This window comes from Alternaria viburni (genome assembly GCF_023758015.1).
Source record: "Alternaria viburni strain BMP 2772 chromosome Unknown scaffold_6, whole genome shotgun sequence".
NCBI classification, from domain to species: domain Eukaryota; kingdom Fungi; phylum Ascomycota; class Dothideomycetes; order Pleosporales; family Pleosporaceae; genus Alternaria; species Alternaria viburni.
The window spans coordinates 1,163,345-1,180,309 of NW_026055775.1; the positions used below are offsets into that span (position 1 = coordinate 1,163,345).

Below are 16,965 nucleotides of genomic sequence, written 5' to 3' on the forward strand. Positions count from 1 at the left end.
GCCGAGAGAAAGCTTTAGACATTGAACAGTCAGATCTTCAGTGTTACCATGTCGGACGGGGTCTCGACGAGGAAACTTGGTCAACTGCCGGCTGAAATGCTGGATTTCACGCTCCTCAAGACGTCAGGCTCGCTTGCGCCGCGACTCGGCCGCCTGTCGTTCCCGGGACGCAAGAGTATCCTTACACCCGCCTTTATTGGCAACACATCCAGAGGCGTCATACCCCATGTATCGCAGGACAACTTCCGACGGAGCGCCGACGTTGGCGGGGTCTACGTCGCGCTCGAGGACTGTGCGTACCCTCCGTCATATGTGCCACCAAGCACCGTTAACAGCATGCAGTCGTCGAGAAGCGCCCGCACAAGACTCCGCCAGTCTTCCAGTATGACGTGCCTGAGCCGTTGCGCAAGTTCATCGCCCTCCCCGAAGACACGCTCCTCGTCCTGGGTGCGCGTCGCAATCCGCCCATAGCCAGCCCTCACGGGAATACAGACACCGAGATACGCCTCCTGACGTCGGTCGGCTTCACGACTCTCAGCTCCGAGTACTATGCCGCCGCCGCACGCAAGCTACAACCAGATATCGTGGTGGGATTGGGTGATATACCAGTCGGGCAGGAGGCCATCAGTCTCAAGCGGAAAGACCGGATGAGCGACAGGACCGAGGTGTGGCTGCGTGACATGGTAGCCAAGCAGGGTACTGTCGACGAGGGCGAGAAAGCATGGAGCATCTTTGCGCCCATCCTGCCCATCGAGCGCGACCTACAGTCATGGTATCTGGATCACCTGCTAGACGATATGGTGGACAAGATCAGCGGCCTCGCCATCTACGACGCCTATCTACTCGACAACCTACCCGACCAGCTATATCACCTCCCACGACTATCCTTCCACGTCCCTGCCAGCCCACAGGAACTTCTCCGCCATGTGCGCATGGGCGTGGACGTCTTCACCGTGCCCTTCCTCGCCGACGCGACCGACGCGGGTATCGTCCTCGACTTCACCTTCCCAGCGCCTGTCGGAGACGGCAACACAAGCGCGCGCCGCTCTCTGGGCATCGACATGTGGAGCGGTGAGCATGCTTTATCCGTTACCCCGCTATCCGAAGGCTGCACATGCTACGCGTGCACAAAGCATCATCGCGCCTTCCTCCAGCACCTGCTTGCCGCCAAGGAAATGCTTGGCTGGGTACTCATACAGCTACACAACCACGCTATTCTCTCGGCCTTCTTCGCCGGCATTCGTGCCTCCATCGAAGCGGGTACCTTCGACGATGATATTGCCGCTTTCGAGGCCCATTACGAACCTACGCTTCCCGAGAAGTCTGGCCAAGGGCCGCGAGTTAGAGGATATCAGTTCAAGAGCGAGTCGCATGATCCGCACAGGGAGAAGAAGAACCCCAAGGCTTTCAGGAAATACAATGAAGAGACAATCTTGAAGCTGAAGGCAGCTCGTAGCCAGCAAACAGAAAAGAGACCAGCAATGACACACGTTGTCGACGACGAGGCTCTGCTGGGCTTGGTCCAATTGGACGAGTATGTTGTGGACGCGGATCCGGATACGCATATGAAAGCTTTGAAGGTGAAATAGGATTAAAGTGCCTTCCCATTCCATGCGATCCATCGCCTAATACTACGCGTCTCTAGAGTTCACCGCGTTTATGACTACATTGGCAAGCTCCCTACCCGTACGCGCATGCACCGCCCGCAGTCTGCCGCCTCTGGTCTGGCCTGGTGTAGCATAGCAGGATTCATCATATATCATCAGATAGAACATGTTTTCTATCAGATTGGACGTCACCAATGGCCCATCGTCAAGTATATCCACATACATCCATGTGGTTATATACTCTTTGCCCGGAACATCTTCGCCCCACATGAACGAGCTCCGGCGTATGCCCCCTTCCAGATCAGCTTGAACGACACCGACGTTTAGGAACATTTCGGCCATCGCGAGGACTTGGTACTGCTGATCGATTTCGCAAGTCCTTGGGAACAGGATGATTTCCGCGAGAGCTGTAAATTGATCTTTGGCTGTCGTTTGCTGGACTTGCGTGGCATTGTCTGGGGCGCTTGGGTTGCTGGGTGCTTCGGTCCTGACCCTTGTGTTGTTACCGATATCTCTTTTCCAAATCCGTTCCCCGCTACTAGGGACGATGCCTGGCACGGCTGATAATCGCAATGGTATGTCAAGCTCGTCCAGGATCGTGTATTGGTTTGTGTCGTCTATCGAATGCGACACTTCGGTGGTGCTAGCCGGCATTGCGAGGGAGCGACTGGCCCAGAGGAAGAGAAAAGGGTAGAACATCATCTCGGCTTCCGCGAAGTTGCTGTGTTAGATGACAGCCAGCCGTGGACATCTTACCACCTGCCTTCTGATATGTAGTAGGAGGCCGTAAGAGGACCTGTTTACCAGATCGCGTAGCCGGCACAGCAAGCATCGAAAGTATTGCTACTTCACCATGTTGTACCATATACACAACTCCGAAGTGACGCCAAGATTGCACGACGTGTCAGAAGTAATGGTATCACAGCTACCCGGACTACTTCACTCTTTCCGGCGTGACCTGACTACCGCAAACATGTTTTCGCTGCAGATATGATACTCCTTGCGGCCCGGTCCATTCATTTCCGTTTGCCATTCGCCACATCCCATACAGGGCCACAGTATCCTTTCGTCCGCATTCCGGTCTCGCGCTTGCCAACGTGTAGCCACCAGCATGTCGCCCTTCACAGTATCAGCACCACGTTTCTAGATGTACGACGACGAAACATCGGCTACTCGTTACGAGGAGCAATCACCAGAGCAGCAATCACGATCGATGCGCACAATCTTCCAATAACACTAAGACTCGTGTGCTGTCTACATTAACATCCGCCATCATATGAACACAATAAGCGACGCCTCTCCAGTGGATTCGTCACATGACTGCAGTCCACTATACGTCTCTCTTGCCTCCCAACTATCCATTCCGGAACGCCCAAACTCAAGTCTACGGGTACTCAGAACTCGCAGACATATCCGCGATGGTACTTTGTCCCCCATGAACACCTGATCGTAGGCTCATCGTACTGTGGGTCTTCTCCACACTTCCCGACAGCCTCATCTCCGCATCGAATCTGGCCAGCGTCGACGCCATTGCCTTCGTAACGGCAGTCCTTTTTGCCGGGTACGTCGATAGGGAATGAGACCTGCAAGAACATCCGAGGTCAGCATATGTCAAAGAGTTAGAGGACGGTTTACTTACTTCTTTGCTGGGAAACGGAGGATGATCGATGGCGTTGGGACGGGAGTCTTTGCCTAATTCTGTATAATGGATTAACTCAAAGGAATTGTTCTTTACGTCGCCCCCACACGGTCCATATGCTATTCCTTGCTTCCCTCGTTGGGCGATGTAGAGGTATTTATCCTCATCCCAGACGCTGTATAGAAGCTGGAGGGAGAACTGAGGGGCCTATTAAACCTTGTGATTAGTAAAGGTTATTTGCAGTCGTGTCGACTAAGATGAAGCACTTACATCTCTAGTGTTATGTGCCGCTATCGAAGTGCTTTTACCGGCCGAGGTTTCCATAGGAGCTGCTGAGATACAGGTTAAACCGGCAAGTAGCCTGATAAGTGGATTGTTCCAAATGAGCATAGTGGAGGGTGTTGTTGGCGAAGCAAAAGCGCAAGCCGTTTCTTCGTGGGGAAGTAAGAAAGCGATGATGACTTGAGAGTACCAGGTAAATGTGCATTTAGTAAGTGACAACGGTAGATCAAGTATGGCTGTATAGAGAGAGAAGGCTTCGAGGGTTGTGAGAACTTCTCTTTTATAGAACCGGGTACGTCAGACTAAAAGATGTCAAGAACATTGTATCACTTCGATTGAGTACACCGCTTTATACCTAGTATTGCTTCATAAAGTGTGCGCGCATTGTGCGAGACTAATGCAAAGAGTTGTCGCTATGTGGTTCATGTACAAACATTTGCATTCACATGTCTTCCAGACAAGGTTCTTTGAGCGCAAGTAACATCCTGATTGTATTCGCAGCTAGCATATGGAGAGACTGGTTATGATGTAATTTTGTGACAGCAAATGAAGTAGATTAAGTGGACATCATTCCCAGATTAGTTAATGATGTTTTCACACTTCCAGCAATGGAAATGCGAGCACGAGGCGCATTGAGCTGGGTGCTCCTTCGCCACATTATTGCTACCGCATTGGTGGCAGTTCCAATTGTAGGATACGGAGTCTACTAGGTTTTTGATGATGGAGATTAGCGACATGCTGGTTTTTTGGTTCGGTTTTGGTTTTGTAATGGGGGTTAGTGGTGTGAGTCTTGAGTACGATAGGATGATTTGTACTTAGACTTAAAGGTGAGTTGTTTGTTTGTAAACAGCGTTTGTGGTGTTTGTTACGATGCTAACAATCGAGACGGAGCCTTGTGCGTGCATGATGTTGATAACATTAGCATTATGTTTCTTGGTGTGAGTGAATGCCTAGGTAGTATCATGGAAGCGACTCCTGCAGTACACGAACGGGCATACTCCTGGCCCCGATGTCTTATCAATACCGATGGAGTTGAAATACAAAAGACAGTGTATGTAAATCTTATCCTTACATGTCGCGTTCGGATCCGCAACATCGAAGAAGGATACCAATGACTTTTAGTTCTCTTCTTTTCGACGGCTTATGGGCTCCGTACAACAACGATGATGGATCTCATGTGTTCGCTGATGAACTCACGCGTCTTTGTTTGGCTCAGCAACCAGATCCACCCTCGATTGGAGTGAGAAGGTAAGAATTTCGGAGTGGTGAGAAGAGTTATGAAAGTAGTACACAACCTTATTTACTGGGCGACGGTGTTATTGATTGACAAGCCGTGATCAATATCTCGGCGAAGGTAGCGATAGATCTCGGCGTCGGTGGCGAAGATGATCTCGGCGTTTTGGGGTCGAGTAGCTTAGAGATATTCATGGAGACACTTTACTGGCGCTTTGGTCTGGAGTCTAATCGTCAGAGTGAACGTAAATGTTCTTATCGGGCTAGCATCTTTTCTCAAGACAGTTGATTTTGTACTCATGCGCGACAATATCAGCATGCATCCGCTGGTTTATTCCCATCACTCAGTGAGATGTTTGAGAAATGCCTTAACAAGAACTGACGTTGATATGTAATAAACTCAAGGCGCCGAACTAGTATAAGCTCTGCAATCCAGCGCGTTTCAAATATCGAGAAGAAGGTTGGATATGGCATATAGCCGTCCCACACTAGTGCAAACTCTATCTGTAAAAAGCACATGTCAACGTAGTTGGGCTGGGAGACCCCACGGAACGCTTTGTCCGATACGTCTTGGGCTGCTCAACCTTAATTGCCGAAGCCAATGCCTCAGCCATCGCAGTCCTTCTGAAACTGTGGCAATCGATAGGTCTAAAACACGTATGTATTGCGAGAGTGGTGGCGAAAGAGACACCGAGGCCGCTTCTTGTATATAGCCCTCCCCTTACCCGAAAGCTTGGCGTGTATAGCTGTACGGGCCCCATTGCGGTCTTTTACAAGAGAGCATTAAAAGCGGCTATATCTGGATGACGTTGCTGTCAGACTGAAGATCCAAGAGACGGCATATCCTCGGGCCTCCCCCGCTCGGTATACACCACGCAGTAGAGGTCGATAGGATCTGCCGGCTCGTACGAAGTGCCAGCCAATTGCTCTCCCGTAAGTGCTTATCGCAGCATACCCTACGCATATAACTTCACAGTACTCGACGCTTCCGGACATGCCGTTGCAACTTCAATCCCAAATCATCACCATTTCCATCTGCTTAGAACTGTCTACATTCTCATTCATCATGTCCGTCCTCGCTACCCAAGCCGAAGAACCCACGAAATGGGGCACAGCCACCGAAACAACAGCAGATCGCTACAGCCGCACGAACACGATGCAGCGCGGCTACGGCCATGCTCTGACAGAGATGATGAACATCTCCAAAGGCCAACACGTCCTCGTGGCTGCATGTGGTCCCGGAAGCGACGTTCTCGACATTGCCCATATTGTAGGCCCGACTGGGAAAGTCGTGGGGTTTGATCTAGACAAATACAGCATCAAGCGGGCGCGAGAGGCTTTGGAGGAACATCCGGAGCTCAAGCCTTACGTAGAGCTTCACATCGCCGACGTGCACGATCTTTCCATGTTCGCAGGACAGAAGTTCGATGCCATTCACTGCAACATGTCATACCATTGGTTCAGCGACAAACCTCTCTTCCTCGCTCAAGCCGCCACTTTAGCCAAGCCCGGCACTGCTATTGGTCTCGCGACTCAGGACGGCGCATTCCATCTACCCATCCAAGACGTCCGCGACGACGTCTTAGCAGAACTCGGCGAGCCTATTGACAATTTTATATGGCCTTCGACCCTGCCGGAGATGCAGCGCGATCTAAGCGCCGCTGGGTTTGGCGATGTGAAAGTATCGCGCGGTTTTGGCACGCGTACGCTCGAGAGCGTGGAGGCGCTGTGGAACTGGTGCAACGATAGCACAGGGAACAGGTATGGCTACCATTTGCAGGGCGAAAAGGCGGAGCGAATGAAGGACATGGTCATGGAGAGGTTCCGCGGTTTGGCGTTGGAGGATGGGCGCGCGATTTTGCAGTTCAAGCATTTGTCTACCGTGTCATACTATGGGCGCTGATGTGTAAGCATTTGGCTCAGGAGACTCTCAATAGCTTACGAAACTCTGAATCTATACATAGTTTTCGGCGCATGCGTTGTGTGGGTGCCCGTGATTGCGGCTGAGTTGTGACGTAACAGGGTGGCAGCCTCGATAAGGGTGGAGTTGTTGAGGGTATCGCGATCATTTCGATTGAGCGCTTATCAGGTGTGATTTTAGAGCGATGTAGCTTTCTAGTCATGCCATGCATATACATTGAGGACAGTCCGGATGTAAGTTCAGGACGGACTGAACATCCGGAAGCTGAGGTGGAACAGAGGGCTCGTGCGCAGCCCCGCCGTCTTCCCGAGGTCGCCTTGGCTGGTCTGCAACCCTCCGTCCGTTCTCACGACCCTCCGACACTATGACACATTCACGGCATTTACCCCATCTCCTGGCTGATTGCGGATGCATTTTCTCGACATCGACGACCAGGCCGGCGTCAGTTCCACACAATGTTGCATTTGGCCGTCCGCCTGATGAACCTGCCAGCCCGTTCAATGACAAGAGACCATCGAATCCCTGGAGAAAGAACGTACATCCAAATTGGATCAGCAAAACGATTATGTCCAACGCTGAACATGCCATTGATGATTGAGTCGAGTAGATCTTCGACCCTCTATGCTACATCAGATGCTACAAGAATCACCCTTCATTTCGCCTACACAACTGTAGCATTCTTCAGAGGCCAGTTAATCCCCTTGTCAGCCGCCCCGGTGTTCCCCAGCCCTGCACAGTTATAAAGCCCGACCGGGTTATTCTGCACAGCACGCAGATACTGTAGATCGACACATTGCTGCGTTCCGCTGCTAGTAGCAAGAGCAATACGTCCATCAGCCATGGCGTTCCAGGTCTGCTGTTCGCTTCCAGTAACGCATTCGCGGAGGTAGATGTTGGCCATATCTTTCCAGCCAGACTTCGGCCCTGCATCCATGCAGAGTGTTGTGGATGCGAGCTGGATGGAGGTAGCGTTGTTAGGCGACTTGATGTACCATGATTGCGCTGGTGTAGACGTGAGGGTTTGCCTGATACATAGGTTAGCAAAACCCATCGGTATTAGAAGGAGAAAGAGACATGTCTCTTACACCACGAGTGTTGCTCCTGCGGCTCGTGACTTTGGTACAACGACGAATTTGGTATCTTGCGCCGATGTCATGTACACCGTACGGTAGCCTTCTGGTGCTTGTGCGAGACCGGTTGCAGCCAGTGCGAGAGCGATGAGAGTAGATGTGAGCATGCTTGCGGTTTTCAGACAGTCTCAGTGAAATATCACGATGCCACTCATGTTTGGAGAGGTGGTCGACTGATATAGCACTATGGTTTTGAATGACATTATAGAATTAATGTGCAATTAAGCTTCGTTACCCGGTTACTATCTATTCTTGACAACGAAACAAGCACTTATAGTAAATGCGCGGGGTATTAGTGTACTTCTTCGATGTGGGGCCGGTTTGCTGGGGTGTATAGTAATCATGACTCTATGGATGGCAATCTATTGGTTTACCCGGCATCCATCCTGCGTCGTCGGTAGTTGCATTCGTTGTTGGATGTCAAATGTCCGAAAATTGGCTCATTGTGTTGTATCATGCGTCTCGCCGCTCCTTCTGACACTCCTGATCAAAACTTTTATGCAGGGGAAGTTGTGCCGCGCTTTTCCTTGTCTCTGTTCTTGCCTTCCTCTTTGAGTTGAGCATCGTCCTTTCTGCTCAACTCCACCTGAGGCATCAAGAACCAAGCAGCGATGAATGCAAGCGCATTAAGCACTGCGCCGACGATGAAAACAATCCGGAAGCCCTGCTGATACGCTGCTGCAAGTGCAGCTCTGACGAGATCGGTACGCTCTTGGCCGACCGACTCCTGAAACATGTCTGGCGAATCCAGCAACAGCCGGATTTCTGGCTTCGAAAGCCCGTACGGAACCAATGATGATCGAACCGCGTTGTTGATCACAGTGCCTGAGATCGCGAGGCCAAGGGTGCCGCCAAGATTGCGCACGAAGTTGCGCGTCGAGGTGACGACAGCCATGTGTTTGCGCTCTACCCCCGCTTGAACAGCGATGAGTGAGGGTTGCAGTGTGTTGCCAAGACCAAGACCAGCGAGCAGGCCATAGCCTATCTGCTTTCCGAGAGATGGGTTATCGAGTGTCGATATCAGGCCCAAGCCAATCGCCCATATCGCCCAGCCTACCAGTAGGCACTCTCTGTAACGACCGGTCCAGTGTACAATAAGACCTGACAGGGTACTGAAGAGAGCTTATGTGAGAGTCAGACACGAACCGATGTGGATGAGATACTTTGTCTTACTTTGTGTGAGCGTGATGGGGAGAAGTAGTGCTCCGGATTTCACGGCTGAGTAGCCATAGACCAATTGGTAGAATGAAGGAATGTAGTAGACCTGGACGAGAAAGTTCCAGCCGTTCACGAACATGGTTAGCGCGGCACCGTTGACGACTTTGGATGTGAAGATGGTCACTGGTATGAGTCAGCACGAAGGCTTGCCTGTTGCCTGGGGCAAACCTACTCGGTATCAATGGCACGCTGGTGCCTTTCCATTGCCACGCGACAAAGATAGCTGAGACTGCAATGCCAACTACCAGTGTTGCGATGACATGCGCCGATCCCCAAGCGTACTCTCCCCCAGCCCATGTCAAGGCGAGCTAGGATGGTTAGCGTTGGCCAGGATGGTTGACTGATTGATGTCGCGCAACATACTACGAGCAATGCAGACCCAGCGAGAGCCAGGAACGCTCCGAAGAAGTCGATTGCTGCTAATTTCCTGACATCGTCAGTGTTTGACATGAGCGAAGGCAGCTAGTACTGACCTTTTCCAACTACCGTCGACCTTTCTGAGTGGCATGAAGAACATGACGGAGCCAGTGGTAAGAACGCATAGGAACAAGTTTAGCCGGAAGATCCACCTCCTGCAACCGGTTTAGTCTTGTTTTGACTGCATGTCAGTAGGGTGTCCATACCAAGAATCATGGCTTTGGGAAGCGAGTGCACCACCTATCACTGGCCCAATGCCATTCGCCAGAGCTACAACAGAGCCCTGACATGAAGTGAGCGGTATGCCACAGAACGCATTGTAACGTCACTTACGAGTATACCCTGATACTTTCCCCTCTCGCGAAGAGGCACAATGTCCGATACGATCATCTGCGCAACCGTCATGAGGCCGCCACCTCCGACGCCCATGAATGCACGGAAGACGATCAGCTGCAGAGCGGACTTTGCCAAGGAAGCAGCTAGCGAGCCGAGAAAGAAGATGCCAATGCCTATAACTAAGAGCACCTTGCGGGACCAAATGTCAGAGAGCCGCCCGTAGAGGAGTTGGAATGACGTGGACGTCAGAAAGTATGCGCCTGCAATCCACGCGCTTTCGTTACTGGCGTTGAGATCCTTGCTGACGATGGTTAAGCTAGCTGCAAGTGTTGTTTGATCCATCAAGGCCAACAAGTCGACGCTCGCGCAAGCAAGGAAAATCTGCTGATACGTAAGTACCGAAAGGAAGAATAGCCGGGTAAGTACCCACCGTGATGATCGTCTTGACTGGTACATAGTCTTTGAAGTATGGAGTTAGCAAAATTCGGAATGTCATCTGCGCATACCGTACTGGTTTGTTCGTTGAATTCTGGAGGCTGTTTTGGCGCCTGAACAGAGGAGGCTTCTGCAGGTGATTTTTCCGGTGTGCTCATCGCAGCCCGGGGCTGAGCTTTTGTCGCCATGGTTCAGAGATGTTCGCTATTTCGTATTCACGAAGTCTGTGGTGTCTTGGGATGGCTTGATTAAAGAATAGCACGACTCAACACGGGCCGAGCTCGACAGATATGATTACGATTTGAAGCGGTGGAGACAACGTTGGTGCAGATGCCAACGCAGTCTGGGACCGCAATCTGACATGTAGTACTCAACCCGGCCCATCCACGCCGATCAGTTGATCTTCCACTTTGTGTATACTTCCGAAGACGTAAGACGCAAGGAGCCGAATACATCCTTGCAAAGTGCGCGATGCAAACTAGATGCGTAAGCGTCTACGCTCGTGCCCTAGCTTCTTTGGTCCTGTTGGATGCCAGATGTTCGTATGCCCAGGTACTATGACTGGCAGCTACCAGCAATTTGCAACAAGCAACGGGTGTCGCAGCAGGTCCAGTTCGTGGCGCGCTCACCGGGAACGCTGTTGAGTACAATAAGGGCGACTATACGCGTGTGCTCCACGCAGGGGCGGGCTTCGGTAAAGAATTGCGACATATGCACGTCAAATATTCTCTCATACCTTGTCGTCGTGTCAGTCAGACGCATGGTGAGGTTTGTGACATTCAGAACTCCAGAACACCCGTGGGGTGGCCCATGTCGCGTCAACGCTAGTACGAAAACACACTAGCACAAGCGCGTCTCGTCCTGACTCGCCGCCATCAATGTGCTCAATGTGCCTCAATGTGCCTCGAAGCCATCAACGACCATCACCATCCCGTCCAATGAGCCCTCTCACGTCATCTTCTGTGTTGCGCTCTTGCCCGTAAATTAAAGTAACACTTCTTGGCTGATGCGGGACGTTCCCATGGCCGCAGCGGGAATCCTACCGTACGAGTCCCACTTCGGGATTGATCTTCGACCCAGCACTAGCACCCATGAAGTGACACCGATGAGCACCTTCATCGTTGCATGTTGCATGATGCCCACGCAAAAATATCCCGGTGCTGTAGATCATTTGGTTCAATATCGACTTCGACAGGCAGGCTCCGATGTGTCACCGCGAAAGCGCTCAGTTAAAGAGCAGTCCGTTCCAGCGCTTGGGCTGCATTCGTACTATCTCGTACAACTCTTGCTCACTTCAATATGGTCTCACGGAATTACTTGAACGCTTATTCGGGGCCAGATGCTCTCCAGAACTACTTCGACCCCGACCGCACACCAATGATTCCTCTCGTTGAGATCCCGCCAAGCTTGAACCCGTACTACAACGATGGTGTTAGGATACATGCGAAGATGATGTCTATGCATCCCTCGAACAATGTCAAGATCATGCCTGGTATGTGCGAATTAGAAGAGCGTAGTCAGCATCTCACATTGCTAATGCGACGCCAGCGTTGAACATGTTGACCAAAGAGGTCCATCCGGAGAAGTCCACGACAGTAGTCGAGTACAGTTCAGGATCTACCGTCATATCTCTGGCCTTGGTCTCTCGTATCAACCACGGGATACAAGATGTTCGCGCCTTCTTGAGTAACAAGACTTCGGCTCCAAAACTCAGGCTCATGCAATTCTTCGGACTGGACATGTACGAGCAGGAATCATTCGTGTCTCGAAGCCATCTAACCCACTGGCAGTACGCTCTTTGGTGGTCCTTCACAACCAGAACCACACGACGAACGGGGCGGCATACATCGAGCTAGAACCATGGCCGAAAAGGACGAAGCAATCCTCAACGTCAATCAATACGAAAACGACGCAGTAAGCTACCCCATCGGCTTTAGTCGACGCGACACAGGCTAACTTCTCCAGAACTGGCAATCGCACGTCAAATGGACCGGACCGCAAATTCATCAACAACTACCCAACATTCGTCTCATGTGCGCGGGCATGGGTACGTCTGGGACCATGACAGGGCTCGGCCAATATTTCAAGTCAGCCAAGCCGTCTGTGGTACGATTAGGGTGAGTCGATACATGTTCACAGTTTATGGAGATGTAGCCTGACCAAGAGCCCAGCGTGTGCACCGCCGCCGGTGATCGAGTTCCAGGACCTAGATCTCTCGCTCTTCTGAGCCCTGTCGAGTTCCCATGGCGCGACTCCGTGGATGCCATTGAGGAAGTGGGCTCCAAGGACGCTTTCAGTCTATCCCTGGCGCTTTGCCGCGCGGGTTTGATCTGTGGTCCATCCTCAGGGTTCAATTTGCAGGGTGAGCGGGACAATTTGAAACTACAAGTATAGCCGCTAACATTGTTAGGGCTGTTCAACTATCTCGGAAAACGAAAGAGCGACGGCACATTATCCGACCTCGCCAATACCAATGGCATCATCGACTGCGCGTTCGTGGCCTGCGATGGCCCATATCAGTACATCGATGAATATTTCGACAAGCTTGGAGATTCCGCTTTTCGACCTATACACAACGAGGTAAGAGGCGCTTTTTCCTTCGGTATCTTCGCGGCTGGCCCTCATGCTATCGCGCTTTGTCAAACATAGCTAACATAACTGCAGAATCTCACCGCAGTCGATCTGTACCGCTACGACGAAGCATGGGAACTCACACCTACACGAGCGCTATCGCAGTTTGCCGAATCCGTCGAGAAAAACAACGGTGCTGTCCTGCTTGATCTGAGGAAGCCAGAGGACTTCGTCACCAGTCACGTCCCAGGATCGTACAACCTACCGCTACAAAGCCTGAATGCCTCCACACCGAGCCCGTTCTCGGATGCCGCGGTTCTCGAGAAGCAATGGAAAGAGTTGGAATCAACATTCACAAGCGAGCGCATTAGTGCGCATGACCTTGCTGGCAAAGATGTATATGTTGTTTGCTACGGTGGTGATACGGCCCGCGTCGCGACGAGCGTGCTCCGCGCCAAAGCTATCTCAGCAAGTAGCGTCAAGGGTGGCATCACCGCATTACGGGAGGAGCTACCACATCTTCAGATGACCGAGCGTGGGAGAGGTTTGGTGCAGCAGGATTGGCTGAAGTCCCCGGATGTCGCAGTGAGAGAGTTGCGAGCCGATTCGTTGTCTCCGCAAATCCGGGGTGATGATGGCATTGCAGTGCAGGTCAGGTAGCGATACATTCGAGGGATTCTAGATACTTGCATGGCATTCAATACTTGGCAAAACGAATTAAGCGATTCTGACTCTTCCACGATGCTTCCAGCGTGCCAGCTCTTGATGACGCTCACAGCGCACGGGTGGTGCTTGTGCAATTCCTCTAATCCATTTCGATGCTAGCGCCGGCGATTGAAAGTGCAAAACCTGTACTCCGCGCCTCCAACGCTGGCTTGAAGCCTTTAGGCGTCCAGATAGTCCGGCCTGGCCTACTCTCATCCGCTCGAGAAGGTTGACTAGTCGTAGAATGACCGTTTCAATGTATAGACACCGGTTACATACACGACTGCTGCACGACCGCTAGGCCGACTGCAGCGCATCATTGCGGATTTTGAGCTCGTAAGTCCGGCGGCAGCCAAACTCCCACGAAGGTAGGAAACATATATTACTGTGGCTTTAAGCCCATCTTAAGCCATCTTAAAGTCACTGCGACACTTCTCTTCCTCCCTTGGTCACACCACATCCTCACATTACTCACAATGCAGTCCATCGCTAAAGAGATTGCTCTCGTCACCGGGGCGAACAGCGGCATCGGATTTGAGATTGCTCACCAGCTCCTCAAGCGGGGTCAATATCACGTCCTCCTTGCCTCACGATCGACTACGAAAGGGTCAGCCGCCCTCGAAGACCTGCAAGCACGCAAGCTTTCTGGCAGCATCGAGCTTCTGCATCTTGATTTGCAGAATGATGACCACATCGCGCAAACCGCAACGCTTATCGAGGAGAAATACGGCAAACTCGACATCCTCTTCAACAATGCTGCAGTCGCGCTGCCCGAAGGCTTGACGGAGCGCCAACGTTTGGCAACGGCTTTCGACGTGAACGCAACGGGTCCATGGCTTCTGACCAACGCCCTAGTTCCGTCGCTGAAGAAGAGCGCGAACCCGCGCATTGTCAACATCTCGTCAGGTGCTGGATCAATTGGCCGTCGTCTCTCCACTGAAAGCCCGATGTACAGAATCCAAGCCGTCCCATACCGCGCCAGCAAGGTCGCCTTCAACATGATCAGCTCGTGTATGTATGTGGAGTTTGGGCTGGGTATACCGCAGGTGGACTTCGAGAAAGCTGGGGAGGGCGATGCTGATGCTGCGAAAGAGGCAGACAATGTCAAAATGAAGGTCTTCTGCTATGACCCTGGCTTCACAGCTTCCAATCTAGGCCCTTACAACAAGGTGGAGTTTGGTGCGAGGAGTGCGGAGGACACCGTGAAGAGCATTATGGAGCTTGTTGATGGCAAGAGAGACGAGGAATGTGGAAAGTTTATTCATAATACAGGAGGCTACCCATGGTAGGCTGAGAGTACTATGAAGTGGCGATTTATAGATACAGATGCGTAATGCATCGATTACTATTTCCATCGTTCACATGATGCCTAGCACATCTCCGATACCGCTGCGACACGCGAGACACCAGTCTCAATCTCCTCGCCACTTGCCTCTACCCTCACGAACCCAAGCTTATGACCCACGACTGTCTTGGTCTCGTAACCAGACTTCTCAACACTGGCGACCTTGCTAAGGGTTCCGTTGAATGCACCGCCAAATACAGACCACGTGTCAACTTCAGTGGCACCATTCCAGCTCATGTAGACCTCTGTGCCGTTGCTCGCCTTACAGGCGTACACATCAGGCTTGGTGCTCGGCTTACCAACCCACTCGGCCTTGTAAGCGCGGTAGCTCTGCACCTTCTCTGGTTCTCCCCATTTCACAGTCAATACAACATCGCCATCTTGGTCAAACTCCTTCAGAGCCGGGACGCTGCCGTATCCCATGATAGAGTGGTTGGAGGGGAGAACTTCCATGTTGCCTTGACTGACTGAGTAGATGACATCGTCTGGGTCAGCGAGTTCTTGTAGCAATGTCGCAGTCATCGTGCGCTCATCGATGGAGAGGAATATTCCGGTAGTTTCGTTGACTTTAGGTACAACGGCGCTGTTGTCGTTGTTGAACAGAGAGATGGTGGTGGTGTTGGGCGAACGAGACGGATGAATACGCGCGTCATGTTGGTAGCAGAAAGAAAGACCATTCTCAAGGGCGAAGTCGCCACCGGAGTGTCCCTAGGGTCTCGTTAGCATGGCGCTCACCACTAGTGCGTACCGTCGGAAGGATGGGAACTGGGATGAGAACTTACGTTCAAAGTCCATGCCACGGTGCCGTTTTGGAAAACCTTGTAGATGGAGCAGTAATGCCTTGAAGAGAGCAAGTAACTTCCATCCTCAAATCTTTCGATGGAGTTGATGTGGAAAGGGCCCCAAGGGTAACTGCTGTTCTTGCCTAGCTCACCAAGCGGATACGTTGGCACAGCGCTTTCGAGCGAGACTTCGTCCACGTGGTCAAGATGGCTCCACTGCCAAAGGATCTCGCTGTTCGTAACGTTGAGCTCGAGCGCAATGGAATCCACAACCCACCCATCCTTTGGGCCGCCGATGGATGATAAATCCCATGGCGTGACATTCACAGCGGCAATGAACATCGTACCCTCAGGCGTGATAAGATTCTCGTGCATATCAACCCAGCTGAAAGGTTGGTACTGGGTAGGATCGTACAGCGGGTAGATGCTCTCAAGTGGGTATGTTTCGTTCCAGAGAGTGACGTTGTAGATGCTCTCGTATTGCTGGTTGAGGATGTAGATTACTCCATACCCGAAACCCCAAGGTTCTGTGAGAGAGATGCCACTGAAGTAGGCCAGTACGGGTTCGCCGAAGAGCTCAGAAACTCTGAAGGCGGCGTAGTCGCCGTAGCCAGATTGCCAAACCAACTCGCCATCTTCTTGGAAGATGTTCAGACTGTAGTTGTGAGCCCCACCTCCACTCTGAGGGAAAGTAATAACTCCTGGTGCTGTGTCACCAGTTTTGTTGACCGAAAGTACTGGGGGCTCGAAACCCGGGCGAGATTTGAAGGTTTGCCATGGCCAGGATGAGGTTGTATTGGTGTTGTTCTGCGCATGGACAAGGATGGACGCCAGCGAGGCGAGAACGACGCCAGAGAACCGCATGGTGTGATGGGCAGAGAAAAGCACCGCAGAAGCTTAGATGTTGAGGGTATGAAAGTCCTTCATTTGCTTCTTATAAGCCCCACGGCACGCCTCGAAAACACATCGCGTACCCATCAGCATCAGGGCACTGCACGAATGCTACGGCCGATAGACACTCGCAGAGTTTTCTTATACCTTGTCGCAGTACGAGCATTCTGCCTAAAAAAGAGGTTGACGTCGTACGTGCGGTGTTCGCGATTGGCTCCAGCGGAGTAGGTGGTGGGGAATTTTATCAATCTCATCTTATCAGATGCAGATCGATGCAACATCCGATAGCGGAGATCGTTCGGCGACCTTGGCATCGATGACGGTGGGTGCCGCCATCTCCTGAACAAGTTCATGCGCCGTCGAAGGGGGCCCAGCTGCAGCTGCATTCCTCGGGCATGTGATAGAGAAGCAGCGAATCCATTATTCTGGCCAGTAGCTCCGGAGCGCGTTCAG

General features: G+C 51.9%; 9 protein-coding genes across 9 annotated transcripts; 4 read left to right on the forward strand and 5 right to left on the reverse strand.

The window, feature by feature from the left end:
* Positions 1 to 48: 48 nt before the first annotated feature.
* J4E79_003856 (uncharacterized protein) lies at positions 49 to 1,589 on the forward strand (the record flags this gene model as incomplete). Its single annotated transcript, XM_049352746.1, has 2 exons — positions 49 to 292; positions 343 to 1,589. 2 exons carry the CDS (start codon positions 49 to 51, stop codon positions 1,587 to 1,589), a joined length of 1,491 nt encoding a protein of 496 aa, XP_049213125.1.
* Positions 1,590 to 1,680: 91 nt separating this feature from the next.
* J4E79_003857 (uncharacterized protein) lies at positions 1,681 to 2,261 on the reverse strand (the record flags this gene model as incomplete). Its single annotated transcript, XM_049352747.1, has 2 exons — positions 1,681 to 1,729; positions 1,831 to 2,261. The coding sequence occupies 2 exons, from the start codon at positions 2,259 to 2,261 to the stop codon at positions 1,681 to 1,683; spliced, it is 480 nt and encodes a 159-aa protein (XP_049213126.1).
* Positions 2,262 to 5,827: 3,566 nt separating this feature from the next.
* Positions 5,828 to 6,664, forward strand: J4E79_003858 (uncharacterized protein; the record flags this gene model as incomplete). Its single annotated transcript, XM_049352748.1, has 2 exons — positions 5,828 to 6,489; positions 6,523 to 6,664. The coding sequence occupies 2 exons, from the start codon at positions 5,828 to 5,830 to the stop codon at positions 6,662 to 6,664; spliced, it is 804 nt and encodes a 267-aa protein (XP_049213127.1).
* Positions 6,665 to 7,343: 679 nt separating this feature from the next.
* J4E79_003859 (uncharacterized protein) lies at positions 7,344 to 7,919 on the reverse strand (the record flags this gene model as incomplete). The annotated part of the gene is made up of 2 exons (XM_049352749.1): positions 7,344 to 7,707; positions 7,768 to 7,919. The coding sequence occupies 2 exons, from the start codon at positions 7,917 to 7,919 to the stop codon at positions 7,344 to 7,346; spliced, it is 516 nt and encodes a 171-aa protein (XP_049213128.1).
* A 389-nt stretch (positions 7,920 to 8,308) lies between these two features.
* On the reverse strand, positions 8,309 to 9,109 carry J4E79_003860 (uncharacterized protein; the record flags this gene model as incomplete). Its single annotated transcript, XM_049352750.1, has 2 exons — positions 8,309 to 8,934; positions 8,986 to 9,109. 2 exons carry the CDS (start codon positions 9,107 to 9,109, stop codon positions 8,309 to 8,311), a joined length of 750 nt encoding a protein of 249 aa, XP_049213129.1.
* Positions 9,110 to 9,613: 504 nt separating this feature from the next.
* Positions 9,614 to 10,125, reverse strand: J4E79_003861 (uncharacterized protein; the record flags this gene model as incomplete). Its single annotated transcript, XM_049352751.1, has 2 exons — positions 9,614 to 9,628; positions 9,781 to 10,125. 2 exons carry the CDS (start codon positions 10,123 to 10,125, stop codon positions 9,614 to 9,616), a joined length of 360 nt encoding a protein of 119 aa, XP_049213130.1.
* A 1,392-nt stretch (positions 10,126 to 11,517) lies between these two features.
* On the forward strand, positions 11,518 to 13,449 carry J4E79_003862 (uncharacterized protein; the record flags this gene model as incomplete). Its single annotated transcript, XM_049352752.1, has 7 exons — positions 11,518 to 11,710; positions 11,767 to 11,959; positions 12,009 to 12,132; positions 12,184 to 12,335; positions 12,390 to 12,580; positions 12,629 to 12,798; positions 12,883 to 13,449. 7 exons carry the CDS (start codon positions 11,518 to 11,520, stop codon positions 13,447 to 13,449), a joined length of 1,590 nt encoding a protein of 529 aa, XP_049213131.1.
* A 521-nt stretch (positions 13,450 to 13,970) lies between these two features.
* Positions 13,971 to 14,783, forward strand: J4E79_003863 (uncharacterized protein; the record flags this gene model as incomplete). The annotated part of the gene is made up of 1 exon (XM_049352753.1): positions 13,971 to 14,783. One exon carries the CDS (start codon positions 13,971 to 13,973, stop codon positions 14,781 to 14,783), a length of 813 nt encoding a protein of 270 aa, XP_049213132.1.
* Positions 14,784 to 14,863: 80 nt separating this feature from the next.
* Positions 14,864 to 16,485, reverse strand: J4E79_003864 (uncharacterized protein; the record flags this gene model as incomplete). The annotated part of the gene is made up of 2 exons (XM_049352754.1): positions 14,864 to 15,547; positions 15,622 to 16,485. 2 exons carry the CDS (start codon positions 16,483 to 16,485, stop codon positions 14,864 to 14,866), a joined length of 1,548 nt encoding a protein of 515 aa, XP_049213133.1.
* Positions 16,486 to 16,965: the final 480 nt, after the last annotated feature.